The sequence below is a fragment of the Chiloscyllium plagiosum genome, chromosome 23, assembly GCF_004010195.1.
Source record: "Chiloscyllium plagiosum isolate BGI_BamShark_2017 chromosome 23, ASM401019v2, whole genome shotgun sequence".
Taxonomy (NCBI): domain Eukaryota; kingdom Metazoa; phylum Chordata; class Chondrichthyes; order Orectolobiformes; family Hemiscylliidae; genus Chiloscyllium; species Chiloscyllium plagiosum.
Genome location: NC_057732.1, coordinates 19870376 through 19890436, shown reverse-complemented (window position 1 = coordinate 19890436; position 20061 = coordinate 19870376). Strand labels below are relative to the sequence as shown.

Here is a 20061-nt window from a genome sequence, read left to right as displayed (position 1 = left end):
TGCTAATATTACCGTGTTGTCAATTCACAAAATTCAGTCCTTTCATAGTACGCTTGACTTCAATCTAGTGCATATATCTTTGAGCTTCACCACACTCAAACTCCATGGTATTATTTTCATGGATGATATGTAAGCAGTACTATAATGTCCTGTACAGATTAACTAATTCTATATAAAACCAAAATAGTCTTGTCTTCTCCAACAAAGTTGAAGACTGTAATTATTTATGTATTCAATTAATAATTTAAAGGCTATTCTAAATACGCATGACTTCTTGAAGCACAGGCTGCTATTATTCCTACAAAATGTTTTGTGCATGTTAAAAAGGTGCGTGATCCAATTCCATAATTATAGCCTCATCTGATAGCTAAGGGTTCAACTATCTATAACAAAACCCATGTATTCTGGAATAAGTATTGCACATATTCTAATTGGATTCACTGACTGAGCTTGATTGGTTTTAAAACCAAAGGAAAAACCAGCAGACGTTTAAATTTTATGAATTTATTTTAACTTGAATACAATAAAAATAGTTTGTACTTTTGTGCAAGAGTTCCTGTGGGACAACAGCATGTATAAAGACATAAATTTACTTGAGTTAAAGCAGTTGCATAAATGTTGATCTGTGACTATAATATCAACACTGCATGGCAAAAATGCCATTCCATGAGAATGTCACATTTCATGAGTCATTTTCACGTGCTCGCTTTTCATAATGTTGCAAGAAACATTAAAGTGCAATAGCTTTTAGCACAATTGTGGCCCAAGTGCTTCTTGTGCCCCAATTCTGAATACAAGCCTCGAGTTTTATGGCAACTTTAGTTGGCTAAAACACCACAAAGTAAATTTGGGAGTATCCCTGCTACATATACTAATTCCCCCACCGTTTGCAAATAAAGTTAATTGAATTAAAATTGTGCAATATAGTGAGTGATACAAATCATGTATAACAGCAGTTATACAGAACTTTGAACTTTACACATTTACAATATTAAAAACAGACATCGTTATATACCTACTTTTTCCTCCCTTACCTTAGCACCACAGGAGTTTAGTACAAAGTTTTCAAGCCTAAAGCTATATTTACCTGAAATAACCTTTGACTGAACTTTGGAAGAACAAGTATTATGGCCATTTACAACACGCAATAGTTTTAGAAAAGTCAGAAAGATTAAATGCTTTGATTTACAACACTCAATATCAGCCATTTATATAAAAAGCAAACTATACTTATTTTATTACAATTGTCTAAATATAGATTTATCACACAAAAGAAATCTCAAATTTAAACAAAAGATAGATACACTGAGTCTTTGCTCACTTGCATCCAGTTTTCTAAATTCATTCCAAATGGTGAAAGTCGAGGATAAAGTGGGTTTCAAAAACTTTCTGGTCACTGCTGCTGAGAACCCTGTTTATTAAAAAAAAACAATTATAGATTTAGTTCTTGTAAAGAAAAATTAACATCTTTTAGATGAAAAATAAAAGGTTTTCATTCAGACATCTAGCTAACTTATTAAACAATATGTATTAATAGAAGAATAAATGGTTACAAATTATCATCTTGAGCTTCGGTCCACAGGAGTGAAAAGAGAATATGGCAGCACATCCATGACTATATCCATTAATTTAAATTAAAAAAGGACTATTTATCATTTGTAATTTTCACTAGTTGTTAAATTGAAAATTCTACCCTGTTATATCTTAGTAACACTGCTAATGTATTGCTCAATTACAGACTGACTTACTCATTGAAACATACAGGATTCTTAAGGTAAATGCTGAGAGGATGTTTCCCCATAGTCTCAGAATAAAGGCATGCCAATCCAAGACTGAGATGAGAAATATTTGAGGGTGGACTGTCTTTGAAACTCCTGTGAGGCCAGAGTCCTTATGTTTAAGGCTAGGAGAGATTCTTGATTAGTAGGGGAAATCATGGGTTACAGGAAACTGGACGTAAGGAATGCCGAATCAGCCATGATCCTATTGATTCCTATTTCTTATGGTGTTAAAATCCAAAAAAGGTTAACCTTTACTTCAGGGATCACCTCAGTGATACTTTCCATGAGCTTATAATGCCAATACCCACATTCTATTTTATCTAAAATCTGCTCACTTAAAAACAGGACAGCCTTGAGCGCAGTTGTTTTAAAACCATTGTGTTCATCCTCTCATTCTCTATAATTATGCACGTTCTACTCTTCCAACTGATTTTAATAACCCAGGGCACCATAATGTTAATGAAACATGGATCATTAGAAGAAAACTAAGCAGTTTGGACTTAAATAAGAAAATGATTGTTGAATCCACAATATTTATACGAAAAGACATTACTCAAAAGGATACTTTTGTAGATATTTTCCTAATCAACTTGTTCAACTCAAACCCAAGTTTCCTGGCCCAGAGGTAAAGACACTACTACTGCACCATTACAGCCCTATAAAAGGATACTTTTGTATTCTTAGAGGTTCATCTTAGCACTTCCACTTATTAATTCCTAACTGGAGTTGTCTTCAAGTTCAGTTCCAACAATATTTTCTAAAAATCAAACTGTGGCTTCCATTGAGGTGACACTACTTAGACGTTTGGATGAAAAGGACAATGCCTTACATTGTAAAAGAATGTCAGTGAAACTTTGACCTTCTTGGAGATTTTGCAAGATAGACATGATGGTACCAAGAGCAGGCCCTAGTTTTTGGATGTTTGACTCTCAAAAGCAAATGTTTACGATGAAATTAGTTGAGATAAACCAACATCAAAGGCATTCAACAATAAAACATCATTCCCAACTAATTTCTACATTTCAATAGTAAAATAAGTGTTAATCATTAGTCTGAATATCAATTTCCCCTACCATTATTTCAAAAGAAAAAGAATTCAATACAATTGCTTAATGGAACATTAAAGTTAGGATGCACAGATACACTCACAGAGTTGCTTCGTTTCCTTTTCCAGCAGTCTGGATTAAGGCGTTTTTGTTCCTCTGCCAGAGCCTTGGCTTCCATTGTATAAATTCTCCTCTCTTCATTTTTCATCATTTTCCACTTGTCACCTAAAATTACACTGATGGCCCTGCAATATACATAATGGCTGTATCACTGGGCTAAAATATAACATTCAGCACAACCTATTCATTTAACAACCATAGTTAGAATATGACACTGCTTCACAGTATTCCAACTTCAAGTGGAAAATGCAGACAGGCATCATCTCATCCTGCAGTAATCATGGCTGGACATCTAATCACCTAACGTCTATAACCTTTGTTGAAGTTTCACTGATAAAAGAAAAAATATTTTCAGGAAAATAGCAATAATGGTTGTTCAATTTTAATCACCTTTCACTTTTGGAAAAACATAAGCTTATTTCTAACTACTGACAATGAAAATGCAACATGGGTCACGTCAGGAGATTACCTAGAATAAAAAGCAAATATCCTTTAAAAATTCACTGACTTCTCGGCTGCCATAGTTTCCTCTCCAAAACCAATTTCCACTTCTATTTCTTTCAGCTATCATCTCAGTAAAATTAGTATGTTAAAAAAATCTCAATTTTCCATTCAAATCATGTGTGTTTACAAGTGCATATCATTTTAAAATAAAGGTTAACTACTTCAATTCCAGAACCATGCCTGCCTCCAACAAATGGGCTACAATAATCTCACCTGTGCCTTCCAATGCTATATTCCAAGTGAATTTGATTGTTTAATGCTGTAATATATACTGACTAGAAAGCTTTACCCTTATTAAATGGAATATTCATACACTACTTCTGGCAAAGATTGCATTCTCCCATCTGTTCCACATATGCTGCTTTCCACCAGTGTGCCTCCAACATAATCTCCTTTTATTTCAAAAGATTCCACCTCACTGTGGTCGAGTCCTCAGCAATGTCCAATGCATTTCCCACACTTCTGCCTTCACCCTTTCCATGGACAGCAATAATGCTCCTCTTGTCCTCACCTTCTACCTCACTAGTCTCTGCATTCAAAGGATTATCCTCCTCTATTTTCACAACCTCCAGTAGAATGCCATAACTTATTTCTCTGTCCCCCACTGTCATTCCACAGGAATCATTCCCTCAGCAATACCATGCTCTAATCCTCCATCAGTCATAATTCCTCATTCCTCCAGAGCATCTTTGCACTAACCAAGGCCTCAAACACCTTCCAGATAAAGCAATGTTTTACTTGTATTTCTTTCAATCTAGTCTTTTGGTTTCATTGTTCACAATGCAATCTCCTTTGTATTAGCATAGACTGAATACAGACTTTACATACCCCAACCTTTCAGTTGTTTGTCATTTCATTAGAGCACCTTTCTCTCATGCAATGTTCCTGCCTTAGGTCAGCTGCAATGTTTCAACAAGGTATAACACAGCTTGAGAAATAGCACCTAATTCTCCATATAGGCACTTTGCAGTCTCTATGAATATTGAATTCCACAACCTCTGATCCTGTCTTCATGATGTTTGCATGCCTCCCAATCCTCCCCTAGAAACCAAATTTCTCAGTCATACAGCACACAAACAGACCCTTTGGTCCAACTCATCCATGCTGAACAGGTTTCCCAAACTAAACTATTTACATTTGGCCTAGATCCCTCTAAACCATTCAGATCCATGACTAAAATGTCTTAAATATTGTCTTAAATACCTACATCTACTACTTCTCTGGCACTTCATTCCGCATGCTTGTGTCCTGTTTGCTTTGTTCAGCAGAGAGGAACCACTTACTCCCTTTTACCCTGAATTTAAACCCATTTTAAAATTTCTAATCCTCTTCCATCACAATTAACCAACTTCTTTCAACCATCAGTTCACTTCTGTCAAAAGTATAAAATCCCAGCATTTTACAACCCCTTTAAGTATCTAAAAATCATATTGGACTCAAAATGGTAACTATTTCTCAGTCCATAAATGCAGTCAGACCTGCTGAGTTTCTCTAGCACTCTTCATATTTACCACAATGAAAAGGTTCAATCGGTATCATGTCATGTTCAAGGATATTATACCACAAATTAATTTTATGTGTAGTCTGTTATTTAATTTAAAAAGGCCAGTTCTTTACAATATTGTAATTGCCTCATTTTGGGCCAGATTGGTTTGAATAATAAGGTGGACATATAAGAACACTATATGCAGGGATTAATAACTGACTTCAACCACCTTGTTGAATGGCAATGGTTACCAGGAAATAAACTTGTATAAAATTATATTTGCTAATCTCTCAATGCATTAATGTTTTTGTTTCAAGTAATCATCAAACAAGATGATAGCTGCAGAATTGCAAAATACTTACACACGATGCAAAATAAGCATAACATTTAAAAAAAGGGTGGACAAAGGACCACTCTGCAAATTGAAGTCACACAATTCAATCATTTCAAATAAACCTACATTCCCACTGCTTAAGTCCTCGGAACCTCAATACCAACATTTCACAATTATTCAGGTAGCTACAAAACTACCAAATATTTTTCAAGCTACTGGTTAACAAAGAAGATACTAGAATTGTTGAACACCAGTTAAGTTAAGCCAGTTAAGTTTGAATATCACAGTTGTTAGAGCAGGAGCTATGCAGAATATAAAAATGGTTCTCTGATGACCTCTGGTGGTAGACATTAGCTGTTAAACATTTTCTATGAATGTTTTGAAATTTCAATGTTTAATGTAACTTTTTTGCAATGGTCTAAGTATGAAGCCACAACTGCCTAATGTCAAGACAAATGAGTTTTGATATCAAGTCTGATGACCTAGTTACAAACGTGGTTCTTCATTCTTTGAACTGCATATATTCTCCATGTCATCAGAGTACACCACAGCTTGCATTTCGGAGAATCACATGCGAAGGATGATACAGACACGCTGTGTCACATTTCTCCTACTTTGTCACTGCTTTTTAAAAGAACGAATATCTGCATTGCTTTCATCTAAAACTGATTCTAAACACCATATGCCTCAGCCTCCCCTTCACTGGCGAGGAAGACAGACTGAAAGTGTTAGGGGGGTGAAAAGTACACAGCTTTGATGGGTGCTTTTTCAGCATCAACCACAGCCCATACAATCATAACACTAAACAGGGTGAAGGCAGGCCATAAATCTGAAAAAAATGTTCCTCTCTCTCAGATATTTATTTAATGCTAAATTGAATGTTACTGAATTTTTTACATTAATGGTAATTGTCAAATACCTTGCAAACATGAAGGAAATTTGGCAGCTGTTCCTCATTTCATGTTTCATAAACCCAACTGGGAAAGTTGCACCATCATGTCTGGGTAGTTTATATTACTGTGAACATTTGCAACTGTTAATTTGATTTGTATTTTCAAGTTTAAAGTGGTTGGTAAATATATAATATTTTATTCAGGGTTTTCTTTCCAAGAAAATTAGACCTATTGTAAGTGCAAAGTTGCAGAATGAAACACCAGAGAATATATAGTACTTGTTTTTGTACTATATATTCCTACCTTATTGTTTCTGAACTGGCAAAAAAAACCCCAATCTCCAATCACTAAATCAATTCTCAACTGAAGTAGGTCCGATTAGACAAAGCATCAGCGACGTTAATAGTTAAAGATCCAATTTAAGATAAAATCACCTATAGTTGGAAAATGAGAAACTGGAACAGGTTCTGGAAATTAGTGTGTTAAAAAAGTAAACTACTACTTGAAACAGTGCCATTATTTTAAAACACGACATGCTGTGCTCTTCACATTTTAAAAACAAATATAGACAATGCCACATTGTTGAAATGCTATCTGTAGATGATTTCTTTAAACTAAGGTCCCATCAGTCCCCTTGGGTTGAAGTGCAGGATTACAATATTTGATAAAGAGTAGGGAGTTCTTAAATTATCCTTGGAAACATTTTCTCTTCTGCTGAACGATAAAAGATCTAATTATTCATATCAAAGCTGTTTATGGGATCTGGCATGCTGTGCAAACAGGCTGTTGCTGAGGTTTTATTTAGACATTAAAGCTCACTACTAACAAATAATAATGATTGCAATTTCAAGAGTGATTAAAGTTATTAATATGTTAGTTAGGTTAAATTATTTGTCTTTATTTAGAAGATACTACATTAATCAACAAGTCCTTCAATATATAACTGTTAATAGCATTTCCAATTTGGTGTAGACTGGAAACAGCCAGACACCTACACAATTTGTTTCTCTAAGCAACTATGAGCTAACAGCTCTCTTCTTTATGAGGAACTAAATCAGACAGCAAATTTCAGAACTTGCAAAGATGCAGTAAAACACAGAAATCTGAAAGTTGCAATTAGATGTGCCCTGCTCTGACACAATCTGGGTTTTCCTGGTACCTCATTCAGGTTTGACATGGAAATCCAGTTTGATTTTGTTATACATTAGCCTCTACACTTGACACAGACTTAAAGTGCATGCAGGTGTAAGTGAGTTGTTGTTGTTTTAACAGTATAGTGATTATTAATTACCACCAAACTACCACTCCAGCATTGAGAAATTTAACTTTATAACTTTGGCAATTCATTTATACTTGCTGGTATAGACTCTGCATGGCTTAGTGGGCAGAAACACTTACTGCTTGTCCAACTCTCACCAAAGGTCAAAGAGACAGCACTACATGGCCTGATGACAACAAAATGCCAAAAGTTCAAAAACAAACAATGTATAAAAACCTAATGAAAGGTATGTGGCATCCCTTCATCGCTAGTGAAAAAAATGCCAGTACCAAGGTTTCTCTCTTTTCAAAAGGGATGACCAGAAGAAGCTTTTGAGTTGATACTAAGAGGCAAGATATGTACAAATTTCTGTTCTGATTAGAGTTCCACAAACAGTAGGTATATATTTAGGACAAGTAAATCTAAAATCAATATGTAGGTTAGGTGACAGTGCAAATTATTGAACTGGTCAAAATTAAGGAGCCCTAACCTAGCAATTTAGGCCACCCAAGTCATGGCATTTGGGTTCTATTGTTTTTTAAATGCACCCAGTTTGCCATGTCTGAATTTTATGTGCTTTTAGATATAAATTGGACTCTTAGTGCTGTTGAATCAAAGTAGAACAGCCAAGAACTATTAACAGTTGCAAGTGGAGAGATGTCCAAACAAAACTTGGGGATTATCATTCAATTCCATAGACTGAGGATTCATCCATCAGGCAGAAATAGCCTAGAGGTGATGGCATGCCTGCTTCATAAGTCTCAAAAAGTAAACAACAGCATCCTGGTACCTGAAGAAATTTGTGACCATGTTATATAGAAATTAAGTAGAAAATTAAGCAAACAGGTGAACAGGCAACATAGATCAATGGTCTTGCCTAAAATAAGTAATTCAATTCCCTAGAAAATACTTACATACTTGCCTATCAGTCACTGAAACAATGTCTTGAATCTAGTTCCCTTGAAGAGTCAAAGTATTGTTAGAATTGGGTTTCCCCCACAAATTACAAGGTTGCAAACCACAAACCACAGCATAAGGTTGATGATGGCCATGATAATCTGAAAGTAAATATCTACAAATGCAAAGTCATGCACAAATTCAAGTGCTTCATGAATTCATACTCTTGAAGATGAAAGGGCATAAACATAAAGATTTCACAATTGAGACTCAAAATAAAGATGCTAGATTTACAAGAAAAACTAGTATCTGTTCATGAGTTAGCTCCCAGATCTTGGTTGCATTCATCTGCTATTTTTGATACATTCATTTTATTTCTGTGCTGACAGAGTATCTGCAGAACCAAGTGAGATATACAAGTATATTTTAATATACATCAATAGTTTAAAATACAAAAATTCAAAGAAAAGATTGTATGTCAGTCTTTCCAAAACCATGATTTTAAATCAGTATGCATCCCCTGGAGTGTTGATGAACATTTGTTACTATGGTTTTTGACCAGTCAGAGAACACGCTTTAGCAGAATCTGGGATGAGCAAGTTTTTTTACAAATTTAGTTTTTGGGCAGTTGCAATGAAATCTCTCCTACAAAATGGAGATTGTTCACAGCTGTTAGGGAAATGTATTAGTTACTTCAGTGAAAGGATGTAATTTGTGAAACTTCCACAGCAAGAGTAGTCAGATATAATTCTGCAGATTAAAATGTAAGAGTGAAAATATCTAAGCTTTCAGCTGAGTGTGTTGTCAAGGGAAAAGGCCTCTTAGTCTACAGGACAAGAACGAAGAAGCGGCGGTCAAGTCAAACATACGGATTTGGTAGGTTTCCCTGAATTACTGACTAATTGCAATACAATGGCATTGTGAAGGAGAGCGATTTTTATTTATTCACAACAGGTTTTGAAATATTTCAAACTGTTATGCAGATAGCTTGTTTGTTCTATTTTAATTTTTGTATTATAAACTGGTGTTTTTGTTGAAACCAAATCTGCTTTACAAGCTTATGCTTCAGTAAAACATCACCATGTTAATTAAAAAAAACACAAATTTGACCTATCAAACTGGATTTCATTATCTGTCTTGTCCAGTTGTAACAACAGCTGAGATCATTACACTTTGTTGTATTGCTTGTGGTATGATCCAACATATCCAAGGTAATAAACTCATTAGCAACATCAAGCAAGCCTTTAGTATTCATCATTTTGAGTGGTGATTTAAATCGCTCATATGTCACTGCAATACTAAACCTTTAACACAATATCAACGGAACAGCAATGGACAATGCACAAAGTCAGGGGTCAGAAGCTCTTCTTGGATCTCAGTACCAAGGATGTCAACTCTGGAGATTAAAACCACTCAGTGTAGGTTATCTGAACCTAGTAGGAACTGGCACATTGACATCTGGCAGATGGTTGATTCAGGAGGATAGTAACAAGCATCTCAGTGGAACATAATACAGGAATGTTTCCCCAACATCAATCATCCTTTCCAGATCCTTGGATGAAACAACAAAAAAAAGGTATGTTCTGAAGGGGGAGGGAACGGGAAAAAAAAACTGATTTGTAATATTTAGAGGAGAGATACAATCACTTACCTCTAATTCCTCCTACCATAGCCAGAAATGTAGTCAAGAATAAAATAATACAATCCTCTAAAACATTTAATGGCCTTTTTAATCAATTCTTTTGTAAATATCATATTGCAAATATATCTTGGAAAGCTACCCATATGAAAGCAAAAATATGATCACTAGAAATGCTGCAGCAATCCTCTGTTCTCCCCACCTGGCCCCTACACACAAACGAAGTGATTGCACTGAGATGAATTCTTGCTGTAGCACAAAAAAAAGGCTTTGTACAAATGCAACAAATAATACAACATAATTGCTGATAAGACTTGTTCTTTATTGTATGAAATCTACAAGTTTTATAATTAGAATATATATTACCAACCTGTTATCCTTTCCTGGGTACATTTGAGTGTATTCAACCCTATACTTTTTGGCAAAGAGCATGAAGGCATTCATTGGTCTCTTGCATTTGTTGTTTGTGGTGTTCAATGTGCTTGCTGTCCCTGAGGTTAGACTTTTACTGGATTTATTATATGAATTACAAGGCATGTGTGGTGATCCAGAAGGCACAGAGCCTGTGATCCATGATGATTTCTCACAGTCTGGACTGCTGGTACTTCCACTTGTCTGGGAAGCACGACGCTGGCGAGCCATACTACTTAGTACATAAACAGCAGAGGAATCCAGTGGTGTAAAGTCATAGCTGTAACACATTTCAAAGTAACACCAATGTTATTAAACTCTCAAACAATTATTTCCAAAAAACCTACCTTACTAAATACAATATCTAAAGGCAAATATTTAATGGGAAGTTCCTATTGGTTTGTCATGCACACATTGAATTAGCATGAATTGCTACATAGATTAGATTTTTTAGATTAGATTACTTACAGTATGGAAACAGGTTCTTCAGCCCAACAAGTCCACACCGACCCATTTCCCTACATTTACCCCCACACCTAACACTACGGGCAATTTAGCATGGCCAATTCATCTAACCTGCACATTTTTGGACTGTGGGAGGAAACCCATGCAGACATGGGGACAATTTGCAAACTCCACACAGTCAGTCGCCTGAGGAGGGAACTGAACCCGGGTCTCTGGCACTGTGAGGCAGCAGTGCTAGCCACTGTGCCACTTTTAACATTTTTTTCTACAGAATGTGCTTGCTACTGGCTAGGCCATTATTTACTGCCCATCTCTAAATGTCCTTAGGAAGTGATTGCAAGCCATATCTTGCATTTATCTGTACTTATTTTTAAATCTACTGGTTATTCAAATTTTCACACCTTTATGTAATCCTTTCCCCATTATACACTCCTGTCTCCATATCAGGGAAACTAACTACACCTTCCGACCAGAAATATTGAAGCACCTCCATTTCACAACTCACAGTTCCACAAGCTGCACTGAGAGAGACTCTGGTATTCTAAACACTAATTCTGTAATTCCCAAATAGCAATCAGTTTTTCTATTTATATTATGGAACTCTTGCATTGGTGCATCCTATTCCATTCATTTCAGACTCTACAACCACTATGTTGTACCTCCACATAACTAGAAACATGCAACTTGCTTGTCCTCAACTACTTTGTAAAATCAAACATTAGATTATTGGAGTGGCTAAGAGATTAAGCGAAAATAAAGAGGGAGACAGAATTACAAAGTCACAATATAGAATTGCCCTATGTGCCACTATCAGTGAGGAAACTCAAACAACACTATTTCATGTTGGTCTGATAAGCAGTGACAAACATTCTTTAATACTAAACCTGGTACACTTAAACATGACAATCTTTAAAATAGGTCTTATGATTAAAATGCTTTCAAAAGAAATTATTTACAAACAAAATAGATTAATTTAAGTCTTTACTTTCTTTAGTATTAAAATTACAATGATTCAATCTCGACAATTTTCTGAAATAGATACTGAGCTACAGCAAATCATCAAAAGATCCACATAAGTCTGAAAACACACTAATTAATAGAAATGCAATTCAGAGGTATACACAATGCAATTTACAGAATAAAATCACAAATTATAATGCAACTTTGCCTTAAATAAAACTTACTGGCAGACATCCATCTCAATCACAATCTTAACTGACTACTCATATTGCAGTAGATGGTGGTATTTGAGGAGAAATTGACTTGAAATTGAATCAACTGTTAATATTTCATGTGGCCATTCAATTGAACAAATATATTTTCATTGAGGTAAATGAATTTTAAAACACTAATTGGAGAGAATATAGTAAACTTTGCAGTAACTATGTAATTTTTGCCAATTTAAATCAAGAGTGATGATTAAAACAAAGTTTGCTTATAGTCACAGCTGAACTACCAGGTAAAGCTGGCACCATTTATACAGTGCTGTGAGCAAGATAATGCATGCTCATTGTTTACTTGTACTAATTAGAGGAGGAGTTAGTAGATGCACATTCACAAAAGGAAATTTTGCAACATACTCAATTTAGACATAGGAATTTTCAATGAAAACTGCTTATGTGGACTTGTCATATGATAATTCTATCCTCCTGCCAGGATTGCATACCAGCCTACCCAGCTCCTTACATTCCACTACAGAAGAATTCTATGTAAACCAACACTACTTATTTGTCTGCATACTATGAATACATTTTCTAACAGAAAAAGCAGATGGGATAGTAAAGAAAATGTCAGATGAAGAATGCAAGAAAGGGTCAGGATTGTTCATCACAGTCATGCATGCATTAAACTGTAACCCCCATTTATACATTAAGAACATTTGCAGGGCTTTATCAAAATGGAAAATATCAAAAAGTACACAAAGGCAAATGAAAAGCTAATCTTTAACTTTATTTTGCTCCAAAAGTAAAAGTACGTTGAATCTTGGGTCTTTAAGTGTAATCTAGTACCCTATTGTGGAAACTCTTATGGGTGGTGGATGTGACAATTAAACATTGCAAATAGCCTTAGCAAAACAGTAAACAGCAAAAAAGTGATGCTTTCAAATGATAAAATGACCTCCATTTAAACAGGGACCTTCTTAAAGCACAGTTTGCTGCAAAATATTATGGACAATTACATAAGAAAATATAATTATTGAGGTGTGTGTAAAGGGTTAATTTAGCACACAAAAATAGTGTGAATACTTAGCTTTGCAGTACTTCACATTGCTTTAAAAATATTTCCTGACTTAAAATTTTCCAAACTTAGTTGGAGAGGAAAAGCAGACACATTTATTCTAAAGCAAGTGTTCAGTGAATAGTGTCAAATTTTTAAACAGTTAATATGTAAAAAAGAATAGAATTAGGCTAATTGCCTGAAATTTTGCCTCTGCTTCTGAGAAATTGCTTTCTTTCTGCTTTGTAGTTCTATGAGGGCATGTGCCAAGATCAAAAATGCAGCACATGGGGAAATATTTGATGTAGAGACACAACCCATCATTTTGTGGCACATAACATTGCTTCACCAATGCACTGCAATACCCATTCAATGCACTGCAATACCAATTCAACACACTGATACCAAAATAAGCCTCTCATTAAAAATCAATTAACATTTCAGCTTAATCACCAACTATAAATCACTGAATCACTATATGTGTTTAAAAAAAAATCTTTGAACTGATAAAACTAAGTGCAACTGAAGATCAAGGTTCAAATTTTAGCTGAATTGCAGTATTTATCCTTTGTTTCTTAAAGAGCAACATTGTATTTGATGTGATATTTTGAAATATGTCATAAATGAAATTCCAGCTATACTGGATGATTCCAATGAAACTAATGGTCAAATTATACATAAAGTCAGTCTTACTGATCATTTTAGAAATATCCATTTTTCACATTTTAGTGCACAAACATCTTTATTACGTAATTTTATAATTTTAAGAACTGGTATGATTTACACAAGTAAATTAATTAAACTTTTAATGCAAGTTGTTTATACCTAAAATTTCAGGATACATTAAGCTAAAAGTATCATTTGTAATTTAAAACAAAACATCATTTGCAAATAAACAGATCAAGACAAATATACTTCACCTCCTAAATGTGTCAAAAACTCCAGAATCATCAAAGTTGTTAGCATCTGGATGTCCAGGAGGTAAACAGACATCTCCAACTTCCATTTCATAACATGGAATTCCATGATGAACCACTGTTAAGCTGGGGTAAAAGGAAGACCATCCTGCATTTAAAGGGAAAAAAAACCTGGATTCCACATTTTGGCAGAAAAATACTTGATCATTCTGACACTACTGGTAATCAGCAAAGAAAATAATTACAATACCAACAGTATATTTCTAACCTTTGTTTTTTACATAGAAGGGATGGTCCAATCTGCACTCTGCAATTAATTTGCCAACTTGTGACTTGCCAGGGTCAAAGGTTAATTTCAGTACTGAACGCCCAAAGGAAACTGTTTCTGTATGAGCCACTAACTTTAGCCCTTCGGATCCAAATCTAAATTTCTGTGGAGATAAACAAATCATTTTAACATCAAATTTAGCAAAAGAAACATTTCTCATTTCTGAACAGTCTTTCCTCTGTGACAGTGTTTATTTATCCTTTAATACAATTCCAGGCTTATGACCATCCCAATTTATGTGACTCTATACAAAAGGGTTTATGAATGAATTTCTAGATAGGCCTAAATAAATATTGGTTGGTACGACAGTATTGTTACAAAAGGTTTACAACAAGACATACATTGCAATATGTACCTTAGAAATATTAAGGTGCAAGTTTGTGTGAACACAGTGGGAAAACATGTACAAAACTTCTAGACAATATCTTAACGCTTTGAGAAACTGACATGGTAAGTCATAGGGTGTTTGCCACTGAAGGTGTGGAAGCTAAGCATGTGTTTTATGGGCAATTATTTGTCCTAGTTTGTAACGCTGAGGAAATAGAAAGTTAAAACTTGAAGTTGTTTTGGATCATCTTTTTCCATTCCACTTAAATCATACAAGGCTAACTAGTATACAACTTGCTTTAAATATATTTTAATACATATTTTTAGCTTTATCAAATAAATGACTTTCAAATGACACAGTAAGACTTATGGCATGCCAGCACTTTTGCTGTTGTGTGAATACATCGTGAATACAACTATGAATGAAAAAAAAAACCCTCAGGTATAACGTTTCCAAGTTCAGGTTCAGACTACTATGGCCACATTACTGAAACAAACAGAACACATTCAAGAAATCTATTTGAATATATGCTCAAAACACAAAGAAAACAGTAATGCATAGGCTAGTTTGAGTCTGGGTTTGCATGGTAATGAAAGAGTGAATGAAAGGCTCTCATCTAGCAAGAATCCTTGCTTTTACTTCGAAGAAAGCCTTGCTGAGAGATTTAGTAATCTCTCTGGTAAGCATTTTACTTCCTGTTATTGAAGAATTGCACAATGTGCATTCCCAAAGGTGCAACTACAATGTCACCAAGTTGCCGAAGTAACCAATTACATTAAAGAATTTGTACAGTCTGCCAACCAGGCTAAAAGCAAACCACTTTAAAGAAAAACAAGTAAATGTTGAACATAGAAGCCCAGAGTGAAGGTAGAAGCCTGAACATTGTGAAAACACTCAAAACAATTACTTTTCGGTTTTTTATTTAAAAAGGTCCTGCAACAAATCTTAATAGTGACATTTAAAAACATGAATGTAAATTTTCAGGTGTCAATCTATTCAATGACAGTTATTACCCGGATTATCCTTGAAGATCCAGTTACATCTGACTGCATGAGGCTCAACTTTTAATGGAGTTTTCAATGGCATTGTAAAAATGGCAAAGGGATGGCTAGCTCCATGGGTGTCTACAGATATCCTATAGCAGTGCAGTAAGTGACAACTCAATTTTCGGATTTCTGTGTCAATGTGTGCTTGTGCTATCTTCTGAACCCTGACAGTTGACCAAAATTCTCCAACAAAATTCTGGCCACATTCACAACAAATTAGCCAGTAAATCTCTGTAGGAAGTGTTCACATTACAGGATAAATTACTCTAGCCTAATCACCAAAAAACAATACATGATGCAACACAAAACTAAAGAAAAATTGTATTTTTTAAGATAACAAGATAAAATGACAATGTTCTGCTGATGGAAGAAAAGTTCTTCTGCAGATGTGCAAGTCATTAAATGTCAGAATTTTTAACAAAGCAGGTTGACTCTGATCAAGGCTTTGCGGTGACAAATATACCAGACATGTCTGTAGCCTATTTTGTTGTGTTCAAACAAACAGTCATAAAGAATAGACAGATGGGTGCACACTGCACATGTTTCAACGCAACTTGCCGCTCTCTGGTTTGGTTTGCAAATCAATGTCAAGACTGAACCTGCCTTTAAAACTAAACTAAGTCATAGAGATGTACAGCATGGAAATAGACCCTTCAGTCCAACTCGTCCATGCTGACCAGATATCCCCAACCCAATCTAGTCCCATCTGCCAGCAGCCAGCCCATATCCCTCAAAACCCTTCCTATTCATATACCCATCCAAATACCTCTGAAATGTTGCAATTGTACCAGCCTCCACCACTTCTCTGGCAGCTCATTCCATACACATACCACCTTGTGTGAAAAAGTTGCCCCTTACTTCTTTTTTATATCTTTCCCCTCTCACCATAAGCCTAGTTCTGGACTCCCTGACCCCCCTTTTGTACGTCAAAAGTAGTTATTTATTTCCTTGAATGTAGAACTAAAACTGGGTGCAGCTTAACAGCAATTGAGTCACTAGTTTCCTAATATTGAAAAGAATCACTATACATCAAGATATACACCTTCACAAACACTTTTGTTCAAGGTTATTAACACTAAAAATAAATACCAATGCTGCAATAATCCCCCAGTAAAATATGAATAAATGTTTCTTTGTTTTTGTTAATCAATCTACTGAGGTGTTGCAAATCTATTTCATCAAATTTCCAAAAATTAGTCTAGAAATCAAGACAAATGAAGTGACCACCTTTTGTGAATGGATTTTCAAGCCTTTTTCATCTTCCGACTTAATTTCCAGTTTTGCAAATTCTTCAACATCCTGCCAATCTCTAACATCACCCTTCTGGAAGCGCAGGCGTGTCCCTATAAAAACAAACAACAGTAGGCTACAGACAAGTGGAAATTTTGGAATATACATTATTTATCAAGAGTAATTTGTATAAAACACTGTAGCCACCAAAATTAACTGCCATTCTCATATTCAATATTACTACTCCAACTTAGGTTGCCATGAAGGATGCTCCCTCTCAACCTCTCCCGAGCTGTGGTGACTATTATATTAAACCAACAGTAGTCATCTCTCTCTAATGAGAGAGGAACCCTATTGCCTGGTAGGACTATCACAACTTTACCCTTACCTTACTCATAAGTATTTCCATAAATCACGACCAAAGTGATAACTTTAATAAGTCATTACAAACAGAGCTTTACCTTTCATGAAACAGTTCCAAGCAGTTTGTGGCCATGAGTGGGACCATCCAAGCTCATCATCATCAGACAGAGATGACATACAGAAGATGTCTGACTCTGATTCACTGTTTTCCTGTTGTAAAATAAGGAAGTTATTTTCTTTCACTAACTCCACAAGTGAAGCTTTTAAAAAATATATCAAAGTACATACAAGTGGTTCTGCTATAGTGCACGCTTCAGTAATACAAATTCACTTGAACACGATTGACAAATTGGGAACACCGTTTCTATCGTGCAAACTTTTAAAGTGTGTATTGATTTATAACACAAATCCAGCACCATTAGTTTAAATGGTGCTGTTATTACAATTTTCTTTTAACAGAGGGTTGCTTTTGGCAGAACTATTGTATTGATATCATGACACTTTCCCCTTCAACTGATCTGCAGGGTTTTTTTGGAAACTGGGTGAAGGCAATCTTCAGTTCAAATGAGAAAGTCACCCAGATGAAACCATGTATATGCCTTAAGGAATCGCAATTTCTCGAGTTGATAAGTAGCATATTGGAGTGTTTATATTATCAATATTACCACGTATTTTCCCACAAATTAGATGACAGTATGTTTACAAATCAAGTCCAAAAGGTGTAATTGCTTGCCCCGTGCCCAGGTTCAAAATCTGTCATCTGGGCTGCAGAGGAAGTTGGTGTGGGAGGGGAAAGATCCAAATGTCATGGTGGACAAAGGTAACAACAATATATGTAGAAAAAGGTCCTACTGAGGGAATACGAGCAGCTACTAGCTAAATTTTAAAAAACTGAACCAAAAAGTAATAATCTCTGGATTACTACCTCAGCGATGAGCAAATTGGCTCAGGGTCAATAACATTAAACAGGCAAACATGTGGCTCAAAGACTGATGTGAGAGAACAGGTTCAAATTCAGGAGACATTGGCAGTCAGAGAATCATAGAGATGTACAGCATTGAAACAGACCCTTCGGTCCAACCCGTCCATGCCGATCAGATATCCCAACCCAATCTAGTCCCACTTGCCAGCACCCGACCCATATCTCTCCAAACCCTTCCTATTCATATACCCATCCAAATTCCTCTTAGATGTTGCAATTGTACCAGCCTCCACCACTTCCTCTGGCAGCTCATTCCATACAAGTGCCACCCCCTGTGTGAAAAGGTTACCCTTAGGTCTCTTTTATATCTTTTCCCTCTCACCCTAAACCTATGCCCTCTAGTTCTGGACTCCCCGACCCCAGGGAAAAGACTTTGTCTATTTATCCTATCCATGCCCCTCATAATTTTGTAAAACTCTACAAGCCTCAGACGCTGCAGGGAAAACAGCCCCAGCCTGTTCAGCCTCTCCCTGCAGCTCAGATCCTCCAACCCTGGCAACATTCTTGTAAATCTTTTCTGGACCCTTTCAAGTTTCACAACATCTTTCTGTTAGGAATGAGACCAGAATTGCACGCAATATTCCAACAGTGGCCTAACCAATGTCCTGTATGACCTCCCAACTCCTGTACTCAATACTCTGACCAATAAAGGAAAGCATACCAAACGCCTTTTCACTATCCTATCTACCTGCGACTCCACTTTCAAGGAGCTATGAACCTGCATTCCAAGGTCTCTTTGTTCAGCAACACTCCCTAGGACCTGACCATTAAGTATATAAGTCCTGCTAAGATTTGCTTTCCCAAAATGCAGCAGCTCGCATTTATCTGAATTAAACTCCATCTGCTACTTCTCAGCCCATTGGCCCATCTGGTCCAGAACCTGTTGTAATCTGAAGTAACCCTTTTCGTTGTCCACTACACCTCCAATTTTGGTGTCATCTGCAAACTTACTAACTGTACCTCTTATGCTCACATCCAAATCATTTATGTAAATGACAAAAAGTAGAGGACCCAGCACAGATCCTTGTGGCACTCCACTGGTCACAGGCCTCCAGTCTGAAAAACAACCCCCCACCACCACCCTCCACCTTCTAGCCAGTTCTGTATCCAAATGGCTAGTTCTCCCTGTATTCCATGAAATCTGAATTGGCTAATCAGTCTCCCATGGGGAACCTTGTCGAACGCCTTACTGAAGTCCATATAGATCACATCTGCTGCTCTGCCCTCATCAATCTTCTTTGTTACTTCTTCAAAAAACTCAATCAAGTTTGTGAGACAAGATTTCCCACACACAAAGCCATGTTGACTATCCCGAATCAGTCCTTGCCTTTCCAAATACATGCATATCCTGCCCCTCAGGATTCCCTCCAACAACTTGCCCACCACCGGGGTCAGGCTCACCAGTCTATAGTTCCCTGGCTTGTCTTTACCGCCCTTCTTAAACAGTGGCACTACGTTTGCCAACCTCCAGTCTTCCGAGCACCTCACCTGTGACTATCAATGATACAAATATCTCACCAAGAGGCCCAATCACTTCTCTAGCTTCCCACAGAGTTCTCAGGTACACCTGATCAGGTCCTGTGGATTTAAGACATCCAGCACTTCCTCCTCTGTAATCTGGACATTTTGCAAGATGTCACCATCTATTTCCCTACAGTCTATATCTTCCATATCCTTTTCCACAGTAAATACTGATGCAAAATATTCATTTAGTATCTCCCCCATTTTCTGTGGCTCCACACAAAGGCTGCCTTGCTGATCTTTGAGGGGCCCTATTCTCTCCCTAGTTACCCTTTTGTCCTTAATATATTTGTAA

The 20061-nt window shown here is 36.2% G+C and overlaps 1 protein-coding gene across 5 annotated transcripts in view; it reads right to left on the bottom strand.

Annotated features, from left to right (window-relative positions):
- Window positions 1-488: 488 nt before the first annotated feature.
- hbp1 (HMG-box transcription factor 1) overlaps window positions 489-20061 on the bottom strand; it is a 46973-nt gene continuing 27400 nt past the window's right edge. For all 5 annotated transcript variants that reach the window (XM_043713662.1, XM_043713664.1, XM_043713663.1 and 2 more), the window contains 7 exons: window positions 17362-17473; window positions 16898-17013; window positions 14237-14399; window positions 13972-14116; window positions 10329-10649; window positions 2931-3072; window positions 489-1411 (listed from right to left, as the gene is read on the bottom strand). In XM_043713662.1, coding sequence (XP_043569597.1) covers window positions 1394-1411; window positions 2931-3072; window positions 10329-10649; window positions 13972-14116; window positions 14237-14399; window positions 16898-17013; window positions 17362-17473 — 1017 coding nt within the window. In that variant the 3' untranslated portion in view covers window positions 489-1393. The remainder of the gene's footprint in view (window positions 1412-2930; window positions 3073-10328; window positions 10650-13971; window positions 14117-14236; window positions 14400-16897; window positions 17014-17361; window positions 17474-20061) is intronic.